Source organism: Diplotaxodon limnothrissa, linkage group LG3 (assembly GCF_057381915.1).
Source record: "Diplotaxodon limnothrissa isolate DT_005_m linkage group LG3, D_limnothrissa_male_GT1.1, whole genome shotgun sequence".
NCBI lineage: Eukaryota > Metazoa > Chordata > Actinopteri > Cichliformes > Cichlidae > Diplotaxodon > Diplotaxodon limnothrissa.
The window spans coordinates 36,017,954-36,043,582 of NC_140598.1; the positions used below are offsets into that span (position 1 = coordinate 36,017,954).

Below are 25,629 nucleotides of genomic sequence, written 5' to 3' on the forward strand. Positions count from 1 at the left end.
TTAAAAGTAAAAAGTATCGTTCAAAAAGGTACTTTAAAAATAAATTTTTTAAAAAAACTTACTCAAGTAAATGTAACGGAGTAAATGTAACTCGTTACTACCCACCTCTGCCTATGAGCAAGCACTTTGGCGACAGTGGGCAGGAAAAACTCCCTTTTAACAGGAAGAAACCTCCGGCAGAACCAGGCTCAGGGAGGGGCGGCCATCTGCTGCGACCGGTTGGGGTGAGAGAAGGAAGACAGGATAAAGACATGCTGTGGAAGAGAGACAGAGGTTAATAACAGATATGATTCAATGCAGAGAGGTCTGTTAACACATAGTGAGTGAGAAAGGTGACTGGAAAGGAAAAACTCAATGCATCATGGGAATCCCTGGCAGCCTACGTCTATTGCAGCATAACTAAGGGAGGATTCAGGGTCACCTGGTCCAGCCCTAACTATATGCTTTAGCAAAAAGGAAAGTGTTAAGCCTAATCTTGAAAGTAGAGATAGTGTCTGTCTCCTGAATCCAAACTGGAAGCTGGTTCCACAGAAGAGGGGCCTGAAAACTGAAGACTCTCCCTCCTATTCTACTTTTAAATACTCTAGGAACAACAAGTAGGCCTGCAGAGCGAGAGCGAAGTGCTCTAATGGGGTGATATGGTACTATAAGGTGAATAGTAGTATAATTCATTCTTAATTCAGAATTATACTTTCTGTTACCTTTTCTCTCCAAACCTCTATGCTTGCTGATCACAATATACTTGATACCATTTCTTCATTAAATCATACATTTTAAAAGTAAGATTATCTGAAATCACTGACACTTTTGTGCCATCTTCACTCCCATCCCCCCATCCGACATTAACAAACACGCTCCAAGGTCGAGCCAAATACAAAATTAAAATCATCAAATTTTGCCAATAGGTGAACTTTATCTATAAGAGACTTAATAAAATTCACTCAACTTTTTGATGAGAACCTGGACCAGATGTAATTAGTAGAAGAGGGGCCTGAAAACTGAAGGCTCTCCCTCCCATTCTACTTTTAAATACTTTAGGAACAACAAGTAGGCCTGCAGAGCGAGAGCGAAGTGCTCTAATAGGGTGATATGGTACTACAAGGTCATTAAGATAAGATGGGGCCTGATTATTTAAGACCTTGTATGTGAGGAGCAGGATTTTGAATTCAATTCTGGATTTAACAGGAAGCCAAAACAGCAGAAATATGCTCTCTCTTTCTAGTCCCTGTCAGGACTCTTGCAGCAGCATTTTGGATTAGCTGAAGGCTTTTCAGCGAGTTTTTTGGACATCCTGATAATAATGACTTACAGTAGTCCAGCCTAGAAGTAATAAATGCATGAACTGGTTTTTCAGCGTCACTCTGAGACAGGATATTTCTAACTTTAGAGATGTTGCGCAAATGGAAGAACGCAGTCTTACACATTTGTTTAATATGTGCGTTGAAGGACATGTCCTGGTCAAAAATGACTCCAAGGTTCCCACAGCGTTACTGGAGGTAGCATAAAGGTAATGTAAAGGATCTCTTGTATACAATTGAAAATGAACTGGAAATTTTGAAGATATGGTTTGATATCAATAAATTGTCCCTTAATTTCAAGGAGACTGAATTCACGCTTTTTGTGAGTAGAAAAGAATATGAATGAATATGAATATTTCTACATAATTTACTTCAACTTCTGCTAGCAACACTACTGAGGTGACTATAGGTCAGGAGGTGGAGCAGGTCATCTACTCCATCTTAGCCTTCAGCTCCTGTCAAGTTAAACCGATTTTAAAACAAATGAAAATAGCCACCGGTGTATAAGGACCTCGGCCCAATAGCCAGAAATCCACCCAGGCAAAGCAGCAGTTCGGCAATCTCTAAATTAAAGCAGGACATCACTTACACTGAACAGCTGACCTCAGCAGGAATATCCCTCCCACCCTGCTTCATATCTAGGGTTAGGGTCACACCCTAATAAGTAACGGCAAGTGGTGGCTGGAGTCTACTACAAGCTTCTCCGCAGGAATAATGTACAGGACTCCAGCAAAATCAAGGCGATGGTATTTTCCGCTGTTTGGCATCTCAAATGCCTGGCTTGTTCACAAGAGGGACTGTGCCCTACTGAATGTGAAACCGCTCCCTGTCAAAAGGTTTTGTCTAGCAGTTTCCATCAAAGGTTGGTCGACCATCATCTTCTTCTCCACCTCAAATGTTGCCTCAGCAGAAACATTTCACCCCAAGACCTTCACATCCACAACAAGATGTGCGTTATGACAACTTGGGACACCTGCCACTTCACTCTGACAACCGAGGCCGGTGTAACCTCTGTCCAAAGGGAGTGTCAAGGTGAAATTGTCAGAAGTGCAAAGTGTTTCTGTGAAGAATGCCCACCAGCAGTGCTTTGTTGCATATCACCGGAAATCTAACGCCTCTAAATCTCAATGGCAGTGGGTTCTATAGCACTACAACTCTCTTTTATATGTTCAGTGTACTCTGCTGCGAAGTTGCAGAAGTTTATAAGTTTTATTAAACTTAAAAAAAATATTTTTTGTATTCTGAGTTTTGCCATGAATGAAAATCTCTACTGTTTGGTAGAGGACTATGTTTAAAAAACTATAGAGTTGGTTAAAAAAATATCTAAACTTTGTTGCTGTTGTTCTAAAGGAATAAACAATGCAAAGAATTATTTCTTAAATTGCAGTTTTCTTGGTGTGAACCTCAAAGGCTTAATGTTTGAAGTGGTTACTTTCTAAGGATGTAAGCTGTACGGAGTACTGCACATGTTAGCTTTGAATGATTCTTAATGAGGTATTGCTCATAGACTGTTTTTTTTTTTTTACCTTAGTATTTAATAAAAACTCAGTAAAATAAATAAATAAATAAACAAACAAACACACACAGAGTCAGTTCTAAAATTATTGATCAGTGAAAACATTAAACATAACTTTGAACTTAAGCTGCCAAATGGCTGTAATCGGTTTCAGCATGTAAATACAGTTGTGGCAAGAGACAGAAAACACGCTGCTGTTTGCACATATTCAGTCCAGTTTACTGAAGAACACCTCAGGCTGTCAGGTTGAAACAGTCGGTCGTGGTTTTGTAACATAAACACTGGACCTCCTCTCAGCGTCCCCGCTCTATCTGCTATTCCCAAACAGAAAGGCTCAAGTTTCTCTGTGACTGCAGCTGCCAGTTAAAGCTGACGTCACAGCCCAATTTAACAGCATTATGCTAGTAATTAGAATCAAACATGTGATAAAGGAGCGCCTTTGAGGACAAATATGCATCATGAGAACTGCTGATAATGAATGAAAAAATCTTTAGGAAAATTTATCTGAGGAGAATTTTTTTATTTTAGTCTGGCTCCAGTCCCATCTGCTATCATGAAGAAGGCGGGTGTTTAACCTATGCTGCAGCGAGACACCGGGTGGCGATATAGACTGGCTTCATTCTTTGGGAGCTATTAGGTCATCTACGGTTTTTTACAGTCACTGGTGCACATGAAGAGAATTTCATCTGAGTCGGTTGTAGAGGAAAGCCGGACTGTAGCCACCCTACAAAAAGAGCAAACTCTCACAAAAACATGATGACACTACACAACAAAGCATGCACTTATGGTGACTCTTGTGTTTAAATATGTTTTTGTACCTTATCGTACCATAAGTAGTGCAGAGACAACCCCCCCCCCCTTCTCTAAGGAACTGGGCGGGGGGGTTGTCTCTGAGGCACTGGTGAATGGGATTTACAAGACTTTATTTACAAAAGAGTGTAATAGCGATGGCTTGACCGTCAACTGTGAATCATGGTGTGACGTGACCTGTGAGAGATGTGTGATTTACTTGAAAGCAAGTATAAAACATGAACTGTAAAAAATAACATAAGGCACTAGAATAACTATGGACACAGGGATTCTGTGAGGTGAGGGAAAAGGGAGTTTTCGGGCCAGGGAACGAAACCAGAAGTTTCTGAATGCCTGCAATGAGAGGAGACAAAGTTCATAAGGTGTTTCTGTGAAGAACGGTTGTGAATGAATCATGAACTATAACTGTACTTATTGGCACAGGAGGGGTTAGTGGCCCGGGTGAGAGGATGAGGGTTCCAGCTAGTGATCATCTACAGGTTGCAGTGTTGCCAACTCCTCAGTAAGGAAAATCGCTTTTGGCTGTCCGAAAAGTCGCTAAAAAAAACATCACGGCCTAATTTTCATAATTGATCATGCTAATGTAATTGTAAACTACATTGTTGGAGAGAGAAATAACATCGTGGAAGTACATAGAGTAAAAGACGTCCTAAATGTAGTTTAGAACTACAACTTAAATTCCTTTCTAATGTCACAATTCCAAACCTTATCCGGGCCTAGACCGGCAAAGGTAACCCGAAATCGGCACTTTGGTGGCGTTACTTTGTGTGTGAGAGTGGGTGTTTAAACATAGTTTTAAACCTTGTGATCCACAAAACAGCATAAAACTAAATGAACTGACTGTGTTAGTCAGTGCGGGAGCAGCGGCTTTGCTCATGCGCGATTCATTTGCCTTTTGGACGCGTAGGGGTGAAAATTTCCTGCCCTGATAGCAGCTTGGGGAGGACTATCCGTCATAAGTAAGTCTCCAATAATACCAGAAAAGGTCGCTTGAAAAAAAAAGAAGAAAAAAAAAAAGGGGGGGGGGGGGGGGGAGTGTCTGAAAACCAAGTAAGAAAAAGCTAAGTTTGCAGTAGTGATCGATCCTAAAATATGGATTCCTCCGATACCAATCATTTATGTTCTAGAATCGATTCTCGCATTAAAATATGGATATTTTAGTAATTTAGGGTAAATTTGTAGTTTATCATTAACAGGAACACAGTGGAAAGAAACTATAACATTCGGATTGTCTACATGCAAAGGAACTACTTCCTCTTCTGCCTTTCATAGTTATGTGCGAAATACGGCTGTATAAATGTCTTGCAGCCGCTGGTGTGCGCACTCACAACAATGGTTGAGCGTAGTTGGACGTATTTTACCTCCACAAACAGCAGACGTCCAAATTCATGGGCTGCATCCTCCTGAGGCCGCATTTGTAGACCGATTACGTCACAGCGACGCGCAGAAGGCTGTCCAAATTCGTAGGCTCCTCAGAATGCAGCCGACAAATGCGTCCTCCTTTTCCCCGAATTTGAAGGATGGGTCGGGTGTGTCCTTCGTGGCCTACCATATCCCAGAATTCATAGCGCGGCCCAGCCAAACTCCAGTTTCCAACAATAGCGGCCGCTACTAAGTTTTAAAATTACTCATACTAATCTTTCTGGTTCACAAAATAAACTTTTAACATATTTTCAGTACCTTTGTAAACATCAAATATCTGCTCGGTTTATCAAGATATCGCATATTTGCAAAAGTGCTTTGACGTTTTCGGAGGCTTCTGCTACCCAGAAGCCTAGCTCGATAGCTAGCCGGGAGCTCGAGGGTTACTGATGCGGCCGAGAATGGCACATCATTTTCAGATCACCGCGGACTTTCGCTGCTCGGGTTAAACGTAATATATAAGTCACTTAGACAACCTAAAAATGTTATTGTTGGGCTTTTTTTCAGTGTTTTGTTTGTTCGTGAGTAAATCGGTTTGGCTGAGATTAAAGTTATTTGATTAGATTAGATAAAATAAAACGTTATTAATCCCCCGACTGGGTTCCTCCTTGGTTTTTACACAGCTGACTAAACGTCAAACAGAAAACTGATTAAACAGAAGTATGAGACAGTCGAGAATTTACGCCAGTGTCCTGTTATATTTTAGATAGCAAGGAGCAGACGGCTGAGTTTATTAAACTCCACCGAGACAGCGATAACGCTAATCAGAAGGCTAGACCGTCCAATTTCACGGCCGTTTACTTCCGGCCTACCCGACCTTCTGAGGACCCGGCCCACGTAGACCGCGAAGGCCGGGTCCTCAGGAGGATGCAGCCCATGAATTTGGACACGGCCTCTGTAATTAGGCGCCATTCTTCTTATTTTACGGCGCTGTTGCTCAATCGGGGGACGCTCTCTGTTGAGGAGAAAAGCATGAATTTCTTTGTATACGGATTATCCATTGTTTAAATGTCCCGGGCAGTCGAAAAGGAGGCAGAGCTGTTGAGAAATGCTAGGAGCTAACTGGGCGCTAACCGCATCATTCAAATATATTGAATGTCGCAATGTTGGCAAAGAGAGGAAGTGACGTAAGATTTGCGCATGCGGGGTACCGATCGGGTTTCCGGTACGGATCGGGTAGTGACACTCACTCACTCACCCCCTCCCTCCTGGCTCACAGCTTCTTATTCTTCTTGGTTGGCAACCAATGTTAAGGCGCATTACCGCCCCCTGGCGCACATTTCAGTGGACATTTAGATGAGAAAATATATATTTAACACATTTAAGGAGAATACTAATAAAAAAAAATAAACAAAATAAATGTTTATTAAGCAATTTTGATAGGAAATTGCTTAATTTTAGAAATGTTTTTGCTCTTTTTTGCTCTATAAAATAGTTGGGTTTTTTTTTTTTTTAGAATCATTCATCTTAGCAGTAGGATATACATGAAAAGAGAAACAAATTAAGTTTGAGTGAAAATGTACTTTTTTTTTTAACTCTCTGGTCAACTGACTCAGTGAATCAAATGACTCAAAAACCCGATTCACTTTGGTGAGTGACTCATTAAAACTCGATTCAGTAAAAAGAATCAAATTTACCATCACTACTGTAGTGTAGTTCACACCTGAACATAGTCCTTGTTCTAAGCCAGGCTCTTCCTTCCTGGCTCTGCTCTTCTCATTGAATCAAAGTAAGAAACTCCACGAGGACAGACTGCAGTTTTCTCATCTTTGCTCAGATCCAAAATCCAAACAAATCAAATCCACTGCAGGCTGTAACTGTCAGATTAACAGAATCCAGACTGTCCTTTAAACTCTGAAAACCTTGACAAATGATCACAAGTCATTATGTTGTTATCATGTTTTGCTGGGCGACCTTTAGAGTGAATTGTTGTTGTTTTTTTCACAACAGTCCTCTCACATTCAAACTCTAAGCTTAATTCTATGAGTCAGGCCAAGCACAAGCCATGTTTGTACAGTCCTTGCCTTCCACTTTGACCTAACAGTTTTTGCATGAAATGTAACTAGTGTTACATTTCAGACAGACAGAGTCAGGAAATCATTGTTTTAAATCCCTGAATTACAAAAGGGATCAACATTCTTTCCCAGTTCAGCTACTAAAGTTTCAACAAATCTGTTCTTTATCAATTATAATAAATTATTTGTAGACGTTTTGTTATCTGCAGCAACAACCTGATGTTTTTATGCTGTAAATGTTCTCTTTGAATAGTAAAAAAAATCCATATGTGATTTATTTTGCCTGCATTTTGCGTTTTACCGTGCAGACAGTGATCCTGCAGAGACATTAGTTATGGATGACATCGTCACTAAAGAGAAGCTTACAGTAAAAGACGCTGCTCTTCTTTTAGATGATAAATCTGTTTTCAGACGACTGTTTCCAGCTGCTGCTCTCTAACTGGTCCACACAGCAGCTCAGACCTGACATATTCACTGTAAACACACTGGTTTATATTCTGTTTGTTCTCCTCATGATGTTACCCTCATACAACCACACTTTGATGAGTGTTCAAAGGAAACAGGAAACACTGTAAAGTCCTGTTGTGCTGCTCAGAGAGTCACGGTCATCAGGCTGGAGCAGCTGAGCCAATCCTGTGATAAGCAGCTGCTGGTTAACCAACCAGAGAAAGTGGAGTTAGATCCAGTTTACACATCTGCTCAGTGAGGTTTGTTTGAGTCCAGCTCAAATTATTCAGCTTCAGTTCAAGATTATTCATGAAGCACCAGAAAACAACAACCATCTGAAGGCTCTTTTATAAAAAAAAAACATTATAAACAGAAAATCCCTGAAAACTGCATGAAATGAGTCAACAGGTCAGAAAGTTTCTGATGAAAACAGATTTATTGTTACAGAAAGAAAACGAAACAAGATTCCTGCTCATAGAAATAAATATATTACATACAGTGTGCAATAATAAAGTAAAAAAGTGTGCAGTGCTTAAAGCTAAATATAATAAACATTAGAAGCTTCTGTGATATAAACATGAGTGTTTTATGTGTTTAAAGTGAAGCAGCAGGTAGTTTGATATTAGCTCAGCAGGAGGTCGAGAGCAGGAAGTAGCAGCTACAGCTCACAGTATAAAGACAAGTTTAGTCTGATAAACTAAACTACTTATGAAGACTTCAGCTGGTGTTCATGAAGGTCGATGAGCGAGTGAGGAGCTAAAGGCTCAACTTTAACTTTGGGACAGTTTTCTACTTCTTAAAAACTATTATTATTGGTCATTCAAGATGGCGCCGTGGATGGCAGCCTTGGTACTGCGCTCTCTCGCACTTTTCTTGTTTCTGTTTATTATGTACATTCTGTAGTATTCATTCCACCTCATTTCATTTCTGTATTTTATGTATATAAGTTTAGATGAGTTATTTATAGTTGGTTTACACAGCTTTGTGTATGCATGTGTAGTGTATATATAGACGCACATAGTGTGTGTGTGTGTGTGTGTGTGTGCGTGCGTGCGTGCGTGCGTGTGTGTGTGTGTGTGTGTGTGATTTACATTGCTGTGCTTGAGAGCCACCATCTACCAGAACCAAATTCCTTGTATGTGTCTGCATACTTGGCCAATAAACACTATTCTGATTCTGATTCTGATTATTAAAACTATTATTATAACCTGAATGCTCAGTGTCACCTTGGAGAAGCTGGAAGAGAAGCAAGAGACTCAGATGAGGAAAAAAAGAAGCTCTAACACATTTCAAACAGGCTGCTGTTCAGCTCGAGGAGGCTGGTAGGAATCCTTATTCTGTTGTTGTTTATGTTTTCTGTAGATCAAAAAACCAACAACAGCAGCAACAAGAAGCACAGCGCAAATAGACAGACCGACTATCAGTCCAACAGATCCATCCTCCTTCCCTCCATCCTCTGTGTGTCCTCCTGTCTGACCTGCAGGTGAGAAACAGGTGTGAGGTGTCAGCTGTCAGGTAGGTGATGAGTGAAGAACAGAACAGAATCCATTTCCTCTTCAAACTGCTGTCAGACATTATCTACTGCACTCTGATCACATCACTCAGACCAGCTGCTTTCTACAAAGTCTCATCAACAACATCTTTAGAAACAAACATCAACAACCAGGAAGCAGCTTCACCTCTGATCACACACACACTCAACTCTGCTCACTCACCTGGAGGATCAACAACACTCAGGTGGATAATGCTGGTGGGAGGAATCTTTGACAGGGCTCTCTTCCTGCGCACAGTTCCTCTGTTGAACACACGACACTTGTATTTTCCACTATCAGCACTCGTCGCATTATTCAGAATCAAAGACACGTCTCCATCCTTCATCTGTCTGTCCTGCAGATCCACTCGGTTCTTAAAAGATGGATGCTGGTGATCTGGAAGGAACTGTCCACCCTTGTAAACAGCAACATGTTCTGGCTCCAGATCAGCTCTGCTCCACTGTACAAGTGTGAAGTTGTTGTTTGGAGCTCGACATGTCATCGTGGCGTTCTGTCCAGACTGACCCGTGATGGTTTTCTGGTCTGAAAGATGTAACAACAGAGCAGAGAGGAAGCGGTCACTTCAACATCAGCCAATCGGAGTGGGGAACAGACACAACTGCTCTCTGGTTTATGCTGGTTGAATCACACAAACGTGACCATAGACCTGTTAAAATCTGTTAAGGAATCACAGAATTCAGACGAACAACAAAGCGATAAATTCTTGATAAAGAACAAAGTCTAAACATATCTCAGTGCAAACAGAACAACTTGTGTTTAGCTCCCAGTGTTAGAAATCAAACAAAAACACAATTTGAAAGGATTTTTTTGTTTTTTAAAAAAAAGATGTTTTGCAAACACCTTTGAACAGCTGCATATTTGTTGTTTTTGTTCTTATGCTCAGAAATATGCAATGTTTTTCAGGTTATTATTTCAGGTTGTTTTTCTGGTGACCACAGAACGAAATTATGATAATAAGTTTATGTCTGTATAGGCTGTCAGTCAGAGTGGTCGCCCCATGATCGGAAAGTCGGGGGTTCAAGTCCACTGAACGGCTACCCTGAAGTATGTCTGAGCAAGGTACCGTTCCTACACACTGCTCCCCGGGTGCCTGCTCAGTGGCTGCTCAGTGCTTCACTGAGTGAACAGGTCAAATGCAGAAAGAGTAATTTCCCCACAGGGATCGTTAAAGTAAAATATACACATAATCTTAATATTGTGGACTTTAGCTCATCAAACATCTACATCAAGGTTTCTCTGTGTCCAGGTGATTGTAGAGCCAGGCTCTGAGCACGCAGATCACATGGATGACACGGGTGCATCCTTACTGCTGTAAGACTTTGTGGGTTTGTAGACATGAAGCCATGTTGTAGGTCCACCTCTGTTCACATAATCATCATCTTTGTGAACACGACATGAACTTCCTGGACATGTATTGTTGTAGGGTCTACCTTAGAGTATAAAGCACCTTGAGGTGACTGTTGTTGTGATTTCGCGCTATATAAATAAAATTGAATTGAACTTGTGTTGACCAGGCCAACATTCAATTCAACCAACATTCGTTAGTTTTTGCTCCTGATTTCACCATCAGCTCTTCATCTACTACACTGCTCCCTCTGAGAAATCAGTATCAGATAGATGCAGGTGACAGGGCTGACTAAATGATGCAATGAGCTCCCAGTTCAGACATCAGGCCCACGACTCCGTGCCAACCTGGGCGCGCTGTAGTATGTACCATACTGTACACTGCCCCCTATCGGTCATCGGCTCGCTCTGCAGGCACACAGGGAACGCGCTTCCGCTGCAATCTTTGTGAGCTCGCTACACGGTTTCTCTCCGTGAGAAGAGAAGCTGTTTGTGTTATTAACGTTTGTGTTATCGTTCGTGGACGGTGGAAAACAGCTTTGCTAGGAGCTTTAAACAATGATGCCCTTTACTCGAAATCGACGTGGGCTTAACTTTGGATATTGGAGCCTGTTTTTAATCGTGACGTCGACAAAAACGAAGCTTATCAGCAGCTTTCACCGTCTTCATGTTTGCTGACGTGTGGGATCAGGCACAAAGGAGCTGCTAGTATGTTTTTAGAGCCTCTGCATGTCGGGGTAAGTAAAACACAGACACGCAGAGTCATAAGAAGGTCGTGTTTCACGTCTGGTTGTAGCGCTGAAACATGGCTGCTGCTCTGGTTGAGCGTTGTGCCATTTATCACCGACGGAGCGTTCCCCAGCGTCGGGAGCGCGCACTGGTCAGGATCCAGGTTACTCCGCTTTCTTTACAACCAGCTAGTCAAGTAGTGATGTTTTAATTTGGTGACAAAGTTACAGTTGGATGTCGTTACATTGCCATAAAGTGAAACCTCCTAGAAAAAGAAGTTATAGTTTTAGGAAGTCTTACATCCTTGTTGTTGGTTCAGAGGTTGTTTCAGCAAATTGCTGCGGAAATGTTAAAGTTTGAGTGCATTCTCAAGTGAGGGATGACTTCTTATTGGAACAGGCGGAACGAAGCCCAAATATCAACAGGACCTATTTTCTTTTATCCCTGACCAGGGGCGGATCTAGAGAAATTTTCTTAAGGTGGCAAAGAAATCAAATGTGCGGCAAAATCAAAGTCTTTTTTTTCAAACACAAAGGGATGGGTTACATATGGTTAAAATGATTCAATATACATGCTATTCATATAAATATAGTCTACAACTTAATTATTTTCTGCAGTCCACGTAACTATACAGTTTAGATAAACACGTGAAATTTTGGGTTTATGTACCGTGTAGTCCGTATAATGAATAAATCTGTAGCCCAATAAATATAAAATCCAGAAAGCTTAACAACATGGGGCGATTTTTCCTTCCTGACTGCTTTGGAGAACAAGCTCGATGACCTAAGAGCAAGAGTCACCTTCCAACGTGACATGAGGGACAGCGACATTGTGTGTTTCACGGAGACATGGCTGACCCCACCGTGCCGGACCAGGCAGTGGCGTGTCTAGAAAATTTTTGTTGGGGGGGGCCAGGTAGGGGCACAGATTTGGAGAAGGGTGGCAGATGTAATTGGCAGATAATGTTTAAAAAAAATTATACCAACCATTAACCATAATTCAATAATCCTGTAAACCTAATAACCGAATGCGCTTTTAACTCTTATTAGAATGAGATTTTAACCACTACGGTGCAAAGTTTTTAGATACTGCGTTGATAAAGTACAAGAGATACAATCAGTGCTTTGTCAGTGTTTACTCAGCATTCAAGGACAGCAATATTTGCATAGCATTTTTACTGACATGTAGTGCACATATGTTTTGGGCAAAAACATTTTTGAATATTAAAATACGAACATTTGTAACAAACAATTGACAAATTAGCCAGTTCCAATGTAAAACTTTATCTGCCTGTTAAAAAAAAGAAGATAATCTTCTCACAAACTGGTGTTTGATTTTGAAACAGGAAAAAAGTGGGGAAACAAATGAAAAGACTAACATTTGAATAAAACCTGAAAGCAAGTAAATACTTTCTCTGCTGCCTTATGGTAAACTTTGGTAATATTGATGTATAAAGAACAACACTGGCTGATGATGAAATACAGTCAACTGGCATGGTGACACTGCCAGTATTAACCTGCAGGACTGGACTGGGACAGAAAATCGGGCATTTTGACTAGAGACCGGCCCCCCAGGTAGTAAAACCATAAAGACTTTGAATGAAAACAAATGCTGTTGTGACAGTGATGTACACAGTCTTGTTGGTATATGTATGATTTCTATACATTTTATGTCAGATAAAAACTTTGGTTGTAAGATTTAGATAATTATTTAATAAAAGCAAGATATTTTAAATGAGAATAAGAAAGAAAAGTATTTCTTTTTGCCCCCCTCTCCCTGTTAATGCCCTACCTGCCCCCTGGCAACACTTTGCTAGATCCACCCCTGCACAGTTACCAGCTGTCAGCTACATAAAAAAGGATCCTGGTGTTATTTGTGTCTCAGAAACAGTTCATCACTTCAACTCATTCATGTCACCTAAAAGGTAAACCTGTTTCTCCATCACCTGTTCAGCTCTGATGATTCAGTAAGGACATCTCCTGGTTTCATCTTCATGTTTCCCTCTCACCACATATCCAAACTGACATCATGACCAGCAGCTTTACAGCTGTGGCTCCAGCAAACATCAGCTGATACTAGAAATTAATATTAAATAAATTCTAACAACAGCTGATTAAGCTTAAATGTGCTGCTGTTGTTTAGCGCGACATCTGCTGGTTTCCTCTTTCTGGCGCAAAGTGGGCGATAAATAAACAAGAGAGACGATCAGCTGATCATTGATGAGTTTCATGATTGAAGTAGCAACAGGAGAGGCAGGGGGAGAGAATGAGAGAAGAAGAGGCAACTGACAGCGTAACGACATAATAACTCCAGCTTTGTGCCTTTTCCCATTCTAGCTAAAGTCCGGGACAAACTGTGTCTCTTCTCAGCTCAATACGAAACGTGTAATATTTTCTCTGAATGAGGGACCATTCCATGTTTTTAAGGAGCCGTTGGCAACTCTACTAACTAACCTTATGAATAAAATAAAGTTCACTATCAGTAACATCATAGAACCCACCCACCTAAAAACTCCATCAAGCTGGCTAGAACGCAGTACGAGTTATTGCAACTGACGGTAAAAAGTCAGCACAACTAAAATAAACTCCACCTAAACTTGGTTTATATCTGACCCAGATAGACTGCAGGTCATAACTTCTTACCTGAAGTTCAGTTCACCTGACACTCGGACTGGTGTTCCAGATCTACTGGCGTTTAGATCAACTGGCGTTGGTCGAACAGATGTGTGGCAGTCTTGCGTTTCAGGAGCTGCTACCGACAAACCAGCAAAAAAACGCCAAATGTGTCATCTGTGACACTTGTGAGGTTGTCTCAAACACACTCCGTCAGTCTTGATGCTGTTGAACAACAAAATGTCTAAAAATGTGGCAAGTTTACCTGGTGATATCCTCATGCGCGACGCGATCGCGAAAACAGCAAACAAGTAACACCACGCCGATGTTGTCCACAGGACAGCAAGAGTAAACGATCGGGAGACTCTTGTCGTCGTTATCGTTCCCCTCGCACGGTTTATTTCTCCGGTTTCAGCGTTTTTGCTTCACAGCTAAAGCGAGCAGTTTACTTTGTGCACTAACATGGAGTCGAGTCAACCAGCGCCACCTCTGGCCAAGTGCCACAGCCTACAGCCAGATCAACCTGTGACACACATCTGCACCACGTCTGAATTCGTGTCATGCACATTTGTACCTTTCAAATTTGTCTGTTTGTGCGTCATGCAAATAAACCTTTGAAAAGAATGAAATGACACTAATATTTCACTAGTGTTGTAACATCACATGTCGTTAGTGTAGTCTGTCTGCGTCTTTTCTCTGCGAACAAACATTTTAGAGTTGGTTGTTATATACAGTCTGCATAAGTGTGGTTAATCTAATGAACATTTGTAAGGAGATGGCAGTTACTGTGAATGTACAGCAGTTACACAGTGATTAGTAATAAACAGTCAGACAATGACCCTGACAACCTCATTCAATCTTGCAGATTGCACCTTCTGTGGAAAGTGGTACCACACGGTGTGTGTGGACTTCCCTTGTGCAGAAGGTGACTACAAATGTTGTGGGTGCTAAATAAACAGAAAAAACTGATCCCTGTTGTCTTTGCTTACTGATTGTTTTTAGTGTTGACAATCCACATTGCTGCCATTGCATCTTTCAACATGTTTGTGGGTAGATTTGGATGTACCAGGGGTAAGTGCAGCCACTCAGCCTCTACTCAATGTGATCATAGCAGCAGGTGTGTCACAAGTTAATCTAGTAGTGGGCTATGGTACTTGGCCACAGTTGGCAGCATTGGACTGACCTCCATTTGAAACTGCTCCAGCTGCTGTGTGATAGTGGATCTGCTACAAATTGAAGATCATAGGCAAGTTTTGGAAATGAACCCTTGTATCATGTTGAAGAACAAAAAAATGACATTGATTTTGTTGCAGGTCATTTTGACCCGTACTGTGTAAATCCACTCAGAATTGTCAAGAAACTGCAATGAAACAATAGCAACTTTATTTTCCATTAGATAAACATGTAGAACACAGACATACAACATAACTATTTTAGGAACAATTTGGTTTTTCGTTCTTACAAACACATTTCTTTTGAACTTGCCCAACATTCTCAGTTTTCCAATGTTCAACATTTACAATTTTGTCCTCATGATGGACAGAATGTAACTGTGTGCTTTCTGCAGATGTACTTCTTGCATTTCTCACAAAAAGTTCTTGTTTTCAAACAGGAATCTTCCTAACTAAGATTTAAAACAAAGGATTTCTACGTCTCCTCCAGTCTCACAAACAGATGACAAACCAAGCGACACACCTGAGTCACTGACTTTCTTATATCCACCCACTCTCACTGGCTGTTTATTACTAATCACCTGCTGTACATTCACAGTAACTGCCATCTCCTTACAAATGTTCATTAGATTAACCACACTTATACAGACTGCATATAACAACCAACTCTAACATGTTTGTTCGCAGAGAAAAGACGCAGACAGACTACGCTAACGACATGTGATGTTACAACACTAGTGAAATATTAGTGTCATTTCATTCTTTTCAAAGGTTTATTTGCATGACGCACAAACAGACAAATTTGAAAGGTACAAATGTGCATGACACGAATTCAAACGTGGTGCAGATGTGTCACAGGTTGATCTGGCTGTAGGCTGTGGCACTTGGCCAGAGGTGGCGCTGGTTGACTCGAGTCCATGTTAGTACACAAAGTAAACTGCTCGCTTTAGTTGTGAAGCAAAAACGCTGAAACCGGAGAAATAAACCGTGCGAGGGGAACGATAACGACGACAAGAGTCTCCCGATCGTTTACTCTTGCTGTCCTGTGAACAACATCGGCGTGGTGTTACTTGTTTGCTGTTTTCGCGATCGCGTCGCGCATGAGGATATCACCAGGTAAACTCGCCACATTTTTAGACATTTTGTTGTTCAACAGCATCAAGACTGACGGAGTGTGTTTGTGATAACCTCACATGTGTCACAGATGACACATTTGGCGTTTTTGTGCTGGTTTGTCAGTAGCAGCTCCTGAAACGCAAGACTGCCACACATCTGTTCGACCAACGCCAGTTGATCTAAACGCCAGTAGATCTGGAACACCGGTATGCCCGATGGCCAGTCCAGCTATGTTAACCTGCAACCAAATCTGCAGCTCCATACAGCAATGTTACGACTTAGATTATATCTTATAACTCATAACTCTTATGTTAGCTCCCCTCAGTAGCTACTGTCTGAAATATTCGACGGCTGCAATAATTCTTCAAGTGTTATTTTTTCCTTGGTATTCTAATTTCACCGAAGTTTACTAAACTCAACAAACTTAATATTACTTACCGGGACATTTATTCTGTCCTCATTTTCTTTCACCGAAAAATTGTTTCCTTCAGTGCCGTCCTTCGTGCTTGGCTCTCCTACCTTTGCTAACGTGATGCGCATAGCGCAGAAGCCGATGCTGCATTCACTTACACTCGGATATCTGAACTTCACCGTGAAAACATAATCGTACATTTGATATTTGATTGAATTTTATTGTTTTACCTTTGGGGTGGCACCTGGGGTGGCCAGTCTGGTTGGGGGGGTGGCCTGTGCCCCCCCTGGCCACCCCGCTGGACACGCCATTGGGACCAGGCCGTAACTCCGTCGGATTCATTCTTTGTGCTCCGCGCGGACAGAACGGCAGAGTCAAACAAAACCAAAGGTGGAGGAGTGTGTTTCATGGTAAACAGAAAGTGGTGTGATGCCAGGTGCATTTCTACTCTTTGCAGCGGCTGCTCGCCACATCTGGAATTCCTGAGCATTAAGTGCTGCTCTTTCTATCTGCCCCGTGAGTTCACCTCGGTCATCGCCACGGTGGTCTACATCCCACCCCAAGCGGACACAGGTATGGCTTTGTCCGAACTACATGATGTGCTGAGTTCGCTTCAAAACAAGGACCCGGGCGCAGCCCTCATTGTAGCAGGAGACTTTAATAAAGAGAACCTCGGACAAGTCATGCCGAATTTCTACCAGCATGTCTGGTGTCCGACGAGGGGGGATCGGATTTTGGACACTGCTACACGCAGTACAAGCAGGGCTACAAAGCTGTCTCACACCCGGCTTTCGGGAAGACTGACCACAACGCCATCTTCCTCATTCCCCAGTATAAACAAAACATACGGAGGGAAGAAGTAACCACGAGGGAGGTGAAACATTGGTCTGCCCAATCAGAAGCTACGCTACAGGACGCACTCAACGATGTAGACGGAGCATGCGCAGTCGACATCAACGAGTTTACGGAAGAAGCAGTATGTTTTGTCAATATGCTAGCGGAGGAGATCATCCCCACTGCGAGAAGCTTGCTGCATACATGCTACTACTGCACATTCACCAAATGTGTATATATATATATATTTATTTATAATGTTCTCCCCCTCTCCCCCCTTTTGCACAAGTCAAGGAGCGTTTATATAACACATTTCACTGTGTTATACTTGTATAATTATGCATCTGACGAATGAAGAACCTTGAATTTACACAAAATGTCAGAAATCTGCATTGCCATGAACAAAGATTTAAACCTAATTTTTCATGATTTCTTGTGTTCACCCTCTGAGGTCCAACATATAACTGGCCATTTTAACTGCTTTTGATTTAACATGTGTATTTCACCTTTAAATTGTTTCTTTTTCCCCGTGTCTTGCTTGGTGTCATTCTTCTCAGCTCAACCTCATGTGTCTGAATTTAGCTTTTTTTTTTTTTTTTTTTTTTTTAAATTGGCATACTGTATTAACACAACTCATCTGAAATCACGCAAAAAACATAAAATTCGAGTACTATTTTTTTTTAATGCAAATATATATTGTACATTTTGTAAACATTTTCAACTATTTATCTAAAAATGCAGCCAATACACCTGCTGTTTTTTTTTTTTTTTTTAATTTTCTACAACCATTTAAAAATACTACTATAACTAAAATGAGAGAACAATCAGGTGTTGCAATAAGTTTTAACACTGTCTGAAATAGAGACTGAGTGTGGCTGCAGCTTGTTGTTATGTCAGCTTAAATCAGTCATGTGATTTGGAGGTGCAGCGTGTCCGTGGACCCCAGAGGGTTAATAACGATAAATGTCTTATATCAGGATATGAAATTGTGATCATATCGTACAGCCCTAGTGTAGTCAATAGTTTTGTTGTGTGTGTCAGAACAATAAGGCGACTGCTGAATGTTACAGGTGTTACAGGAGTGATACATCCCCTGTTGTCAGGCCTGCAGGTATCAGGTTTGTGATGTTCTCCTTTATTTCATAGTGGACAGAAATTATTTTTTGGAGTGACACAAATAATTTGTGTGGCATCAGATTTGACGCAGAACAGCTGATTGTTCTGTAAATAGTTTGAAATGTTTATTTAAAACTCAGTAACTTTTTTGAAGAAGTAACTATATTATTATTTGCCCAACATCGGTCATTATTTACTGTATTTTGCAGACAGAGTTACAGGACTCTCCCCCAGACCACAGACTCATACTACAAGTCAGAGCTTTATAAAAAAAAAAAAAAAAGTTGTGTTTTCAAAATTGGAGTTCAAGTTATTTTTACTTTCAATAGTGTTAACATACTACACAAGTCATGAACGAGATTTTTTTTAAATTGCATTCTAAAGCAGTTAATTAAAAGTAGTCTAACATAAATGTAAATGTTGTAATGTGATTATTTTAATAAACCATGTAACTTGGATGGATTCGATGCCGGCGTGACCACAGTGCACACGCCTGCTGTTGCTCACAGCGGTCCAAGGGATCGCTCAGGGAGTTTGTGTGTTCGCTCAGACACATGAAACATTAGAGGGAACATTGGGTAACAGTAAGCAATAGATTCAGTTTTAGAACTTATATTCACTGATAACTGTAGCTAGGCTCAAAGTGCTATCTTACTTTAGTAAACAACATTGTCATGTGCAAAACTAGGGTGGCACTCGGGGTGGCAGGAGATTACTTTAGGGTGGCACATGCCACCTTCTAGATCTGCCCCCGACCTTGCCAGGGATTCTGGATGGGGACGACTCAGATAAACTTCAGTGATGTTCTCAGCAGGTACTTGATGCAAGAGAAAAAAAGGCTGTTACCTTACCAGGCTCTGATGTTTAAATCAACCACACACAATATAAGCAAACAGTGCTACAGCTGTGCGTCTCCTCGAGTTTTAGTACTTCTTTAGTGGCTTTGTTGTTCTCCTGACATAACGCGGTCAAGTGAACCGTGATTTGTGCAGCCAGGGGTGAAGCCAGCCGACCCGCCGCGAACATTAAGCCTCGCGGCGGTAGCGCTTCTCCTCCTTTGCTGCTGATGGCTAGCATAGCGCGACACGGTGTCGAAAAGTATCTTTCGAGGTTTTTTTTTATCCGTAAATTTCTCCCGTTGTAGGGCACTGCACGTGTTAATAGAATTATATTAGTACCGACTTCAGGTTTCCCAGACTAAAATCCCCTGTTATAAATGTGAAAGTAATTCGGGACCAGTCCGCTTTTGCCGGCTACTCTGGTTTGCACCGCCATGTTAACGTTATGTGTCGCTTCGCTATCGCTAGCCGTACTTTGAGCGAAGTGAATGTTTTCTGTTATGTGAGGTTTCAGCCGAAATATGATGTCCGGCGAGTCTCGGTGGCTCTGACGGCAAAGTAATTCAGCAGCAATCTAAGAGTAACATACTCACCTGTTGATGCAAACACGTTATAACGGAGGAAAAGAATCCCGAAGAGCGACGTAAGAACTCCGGTATCCATCTTGTCCGGTGTCCCCGCTGTGACGACGTTCGCTCGGGACGGTAACGGCGCCAAATACGGTTGTGCCCCGAACTGGTTTCCGGTATTTGTATAAAAGTGATTGGCCAACACTGCTGTAAATGACTTGTTGGTGTATAATATGTGAAATGTGTCAAATAACGTAGTATTTAAGATACTTTACTAAACAGCTCATTTCTAAATTTTATATATAACTCGTCATAAGTCATGTTCATTAAACTCTACTTGTTAGGTATTTTAGTACCATGGGAGCATTTACTGGATATTGTTTTATAGTGACATTATACAGGAAAACTCTGTCATTCAACAAGGTTGAAATACCACAGAGATCACTCCCTCAGCTACATTAGTTTCTTAATCTTTTAGACGCCTGTTGAAGGCCAAATGGTTTGTTTCAGATTTCACTAATGTAAGAACTCTTTGTTTTGTGCCTTGAAAATATGTCGCTGAGATAATCACAATTGTAGCTGAACTGATACACTACACAAAGGATGCTTCTTCACCCAAGGGCAGGAAGACGCTGCCTTATCTTGGTCTGTACTGGTTTAAACTGATAAATCTGCTGTCTCATGAATTTTACCCTCTATATAAACTGTTGTACTTGTGAATAAAGTTGAGTCACTTTGGGAAGACAATCTAAAGCAGTCTCTGTTTTCTTGTTCTCCCAAGCTGCTCCCGAGCTGCTCGTACTAACACGCTGAATGGCATGCTTGAATATTACTTGAGAATATATTTGACTGTGTTACAGACTAAGGTACATTCTCTGCTGATAGACGTCCACGCCTCGGAGGAAGCCGATCCACGGAGTAGGCCCTGGAAACAGTTTCCTTCACTACTTACCAATATAAGTAAAGACATTACACATAGAAATAAATAGAAACATTAGAAATTACTTCTTTAGAAGTTTAGAAAAAACTGATCATTCATAAATTCATAAATGCATTGATCGGCTCTGTATAAAAATGTATGTTTGGTATTATTATTATTATTATTATTACTTATAACTGTTCATTTGTTTGTTTGCTTTAGTTTAAGTTTTTTTTTAACATTGCATGCTAGTCAACAGTCAGATCCTTAAATGTGTTTATATATGTTGATAAAACAGAATTAATATTCCAGTCAGTTATTTTATACCTAATATTTTGTCTTCATTGTGTTTCCAGTCACATCATAATTGAGTTGTTGAAGACTTTCAGAAAGGACAGAATGAGACTGACAGGTGAAAATCGATGATGACAGCTTAAGGATTCACTGTCGTTAACATAAGTGCACTGACACTTAATAATAAAAACAAAACTGTAAAATTAGAGTCCAGATGAGAGTTACAGCTGACAGAAGTGGCATTATAACTTTTATTTATTATTTTTATAGTTTACATGTTGTGTATATTTAAAGTACCTAAATACATTTTTAAGAGGGCCACATGGTGACACTGAGCGTTTGCATCCACCACCTGGTCGGGGAGTCTCTGTGGGGGGTTTGCATGTTCTCCTTGTGTTTGTGTGGGTTCTCTTCAGGTACTCCAGCTTCCTCCCACAGTCCACAGACATGCAGTCAGTGGGGTTAAGTTCACTGGTGATTCTCAATCGCCCAGAGGTGTGAATGTGAGTGTGAATGGTCATCAGTACCTGGTACCAGGTATTTCTTTAGTACCTGCTAGGCCGGGTTTCCAAGCGATCTGAGCAGGTAGTAAACTGTGATGTCACCGATTGGCTGGTCGGTGGCATCGCTCGATGAGTCGTAACAGCGTCATGTGTCCCTGAGACAGACTGAAGTGGATGAGAGTGGATGGGTTCATTTTAGTTTAAACATCTAATGTGAATGTGAAGAGAAAGCAGCACTTCTTCTTCATGTATGCAAAGCAGAAACCGCAGCCTGTTATTTAAAGAAGTAAACAACATGTTTAAGCTTTTCATATATATGTTCATCTGTATATGTTGGCTTTGTACAAATATCACTTCTCTGTTCCTGACATCAGCATTATAAATCCAGGGATGGAACTTTTTTCACTAGTAGGATAAGAAATTGTTGGAGGACTGCTGCATTTTCTTCTTTTTTCTCCAACTCTTAATATTTACAATGTTTTATTCTTTGAGAAAATGATTCATAAACACAAAGTTTTTCTTGTTAGAAAGTCTAACAGGGGTACGCAGGTGATGCTGAAGAGGTTCATCAAATGGACACTGGTGTAACATTCATGATGTCGATCAGACGTCCATCTTGGAAATATTCTTTAAAAAAAACTATCTGTGTGTTTTTGTAGCAACTTTAAGTAACAGGGCGTTCATACCACGTGTTAGAAGAGAGTAACCGTTACAGTGTGTTAATAGTTGTATATATTTCTAATGTATCTGACCTCGACTCTCTTTGTACCAACAGGAAGGAGGAAGAGGGCGACTTTACTTGGTGTCAGAGACAGAAATGAGAAAAAGCTGAAATGAGTGAGAAGGACGATGAAGGAAACATCTGTGCTGTGTCTGCTCTGTAAGTAGAATCTCCTGCACTACAGAGCAGGTTTATTATACCCAGGGTATATTTCTGTTATTCAGATTAGTTGACGCTAACATTGGTAATCAGGATATTCTGTCATATGAAGCTGATATGAGTTGATAAAACTCACTCAGTTAACCCGGGGTTTCCCTCCCTGCACCTCCACATGTGCTGTTTTCACACAGTTATGGATAAATGTATCAACATCAAAGAGACTGTCTGCTGCTGATGAAGAGTGAGTGTGTGTTTGTGTGAGCAATATACAGTAATGTAGTACTAGCAAACCTAGTACTGTACCAGTACTCTGTTGCTTTAGTCGAGTTTTATTGTCAACCAAACAATACACACTCGGGTAACAGTGGGACAAAACATCGTCCTCCTTCAAAGGTGAAAAACACTGTAAAATGACATGAAAATATAACAAATTCAAATATACATGTTTACAACTATACAGAAGATAAACTGAGAATAAGTTCAACAGTATTGTGCTTGGATAGAGAGAGTAAGGATGAGGGCTGTTCGATATAACCATATATATCAGATGACGATATAAAAACGTCTATCGTTTCAGTTTACGCTATCGTTTGTTTCGTGGTGTCGCAAAATAAACTGTTTACGTCAATATTTTTTCATGGTTTTGACGGTCGCTGTAGTGGCTATATTCATTTCTTTCTCTTATATTCAATATAACCACACTACGGACGCACAAGCGCCTGTTTTTATGCGTCGTCGTTAGCAACAACAACTGTAAAACCATCGTGTGTCCGCTTGTTTATGTTCCACATAAACCTTTCACAATAAAGCTCAAGATCCTGTTGAGACTTTTCAAAATAAACTGAATCACGTGAAAGAGTATGCAGTGTTTACGGATGAGAAGCAAAACAGCTACAACTTATGTCTAAAAATGTATCGTTTCATCGGTTAAAACACTCGACTCCAGGTACACGACGTGCAGCTGGAAACACTTCAAGCAAGTCGAGCTGCCCGAGATTCACAGAATTTACAGAAAATGTTACATTTTTGTGATTTATATCGTTATCGGACGATAGATGTTTTATATCGGGATATGAGATTTTGGTCATATCGCACAGCCCTAGTAAGGATAGAAAAGGATGATAATACATAAATACAATAGTACACAGAATAAATGCACTGCTCCAAAAACAAAGGGAAAACTTACACAACACAATGTAACTCCAAGCCAATCACACTTCTGTGAAATCAAACTGTCCACTTAGGAAGCAACACTGATTGACAATCAATGCCACACACTGTTGGATTAGACAACAGGTGGGAATTATTAGCAAGACATCCCAATAAAGGAGTGTTTCTGCAGGTGGTGACCACAGACCTTCTCTGTGCTGATGCTTTCTGGCTCATGTTTTGGTCACTTTTCAATGCTGGCTGTGATTTCACTCTAGTGATAGATTGAGACAAAGTCTACAATCCACACAAGTGGCTCAGGTAGTGCAGCTCATCCAGGATCACATCAATGTGAGCTGTGGCAGGAAGGTTTGCTGTGTGTCAGTGTAGTGTCCAGAGCATGGAGGCACTACCAGGAGACAGGCCGGAACATCAGAAGGCCGTAGGAGGGCAACAACCCAGCAGCAGGACCGCTGCCTTCACCTTTGTGGAAGGAGGAACAGGAAGAGCACTGCTAGAGCAAAATGACCTCCAGCAGGCCACAAATGTACACGTGTCTGCTCAAATGGTTACAAACAGACTCCAAGAGGGTGGCATGAGGGCCCGACGTCCACAGGTGGAGGTTGTGTTTACAGCCCAGCACCGTGCAGGACGTTTGGCATTTGCCAGAGAACACCGAGATGGCAAGTTTGCCCCTGGCAATGAAAGCAGAATCACACTGAGCACATGTGACAGATGTGACAGAGTCTGGACACAGCGTGGAGAACCTTCTGCTGCCTCCAACATCCTCCAGCATGATGGTTTGGCAGTGGGTCAGTTATGGTGTGGGGTGGCATTTCTTTTGGGGGGGGGGGGGGGGGGCTGCACAGCCCTCCATGTGTTCATCAGAGGTAGCCTGACTGCCATTAGGTACTAAGATGAAATCCTCAGACCCCCCTGTGAGATCATATGTTGGTGCGGGCAGCTCTAGTTTCCTCCTAATGCAAGACAATGCTGAACCTCATGTGGCTGCAGTGTGTCAGCATTTCCTGCAGGACGAAGGCATTGATGCTGTGGACTGGTCCAGCTGTTCCCCAGACCTGATTCAACCCAGCACATCTGGGACGTCATGTCTCGCTCCGTCCACCAACTGCACCACAGACTGTCCAGGAGTTGGCAGATGCTTCAGTCCAACTTCCAACCACTCCATCCCTCTAGCCACTTCTGCCAACCACTCCATCCCTCTAGCCACTTCTTCCAACCACTCCATCCCTCTAGCCACTTCTTCCAACCACTCCATCCATCTAGTCTCCACTGCCAACAACTCCATCCTTATAGCCACCCTCGCCAACCAATCCATCCCTGTAGCCAACACCGCCAAAAGCTCTATCCCTCTAGCCACCCATGACAACCACCCCATCCCTCTAGCCACCCCCGCCAACCACTCGATCCCTCTAGCCATCCTCGCCAACCACTCCATCCCTCTAGCCACCCTCGCCAACCACTCCATCCTTCTAGTCTCCACTGCCAACAACTCCATCCTTATAGCCACCCTCGCCAACCAATCCATCCCTATAGCCAACACCGCCAAAAGCTCTATCCCTCTAGCCACCCACGACAACCACCCCATCCCTCTAGCCACCCCCGCCAACCACTCCATCCCTCTAGCCACCCCCGCCAACCACTCCATCCCTCTAGCCACCCTCGCCAACCACTCCATCCATCTTGTCTCCAACACTAACAACTCCATCCCTCTAGCCACCCTTGCCAACAACTCCATCCCTCTTGCCACCCTCGCTAACAACTCCCAAGACAACTCATTCCCTCCATCCTCCTTCCCTCCTGCCTCCTTCCCTCCATCCTCTGTGTGTCCTCCTGTGTGACCTGCAGGTGAGAAACAGGTGTGAGGTGTCAGCTGTCAGGTAGGTGATGAGTGAAGAACAGAACAGAATCCATTTCCTCTTCAAACTGCTGTCAGACATTATCTACTGCACTCTGATCACATCACTCAGACCAGCTGCTTTCTACAAAGTCTCATCAACAACATCTTTACAAACAAACATCAACAACCAGGAAGCAGCTTCACCTCTGATCACACACA

The 25,629-nt window shown here is 41.8% G+C and overlaps 2 protein-coding genes across 2 annotated transcripts; one reads left to right on the top strand and one right to left on the bottom strand.

The window, feature by feature from the left end:
• Positions 1 to 8,797: 8,797 nt before the first annotated feature.
• On the bottom strand, positions 8,798 to 19,898 carry LOC146635590 (uncharacterized). Its single transcript, XM_085350186.1, has 3 exons — positions 19,829 to 19,898; positions 9,224 to 9,583; positions 8,798 to 8,985 (listed from the first exon to the last, which is right to left on the bottom strand). Exons 1-3 carry the CDS (start codon positions 19,896 to 19,898, stop codon positions 8,798 to 8,800), a joined length of 618 nt encoding a protein of 205 aa, XP_085206312.1.
• On the top strand, positions 10,480 to 25,411 carry LOC146635591 (uncharacterized). Its single transcript, XM_085347721.1, has 3 exons — positions 10,480 to 11,142; positions 22,296 to 22,400; positions 24,564 to 25,411. The coding sequence occupies exons 2-3, from the start codon at positions 22,370 to 22,372 to the stop codon at positions 25,409 to 25,411; spliced, it is 879 nt and encodes a 292-aa protein (XP_085203847.1). The 5' UTR covers positions 10,480 to 11,142; positions 22,296 to 22,369.
• Positions 25,412 to 25,629: the final 218 nt, after the last annotated feature.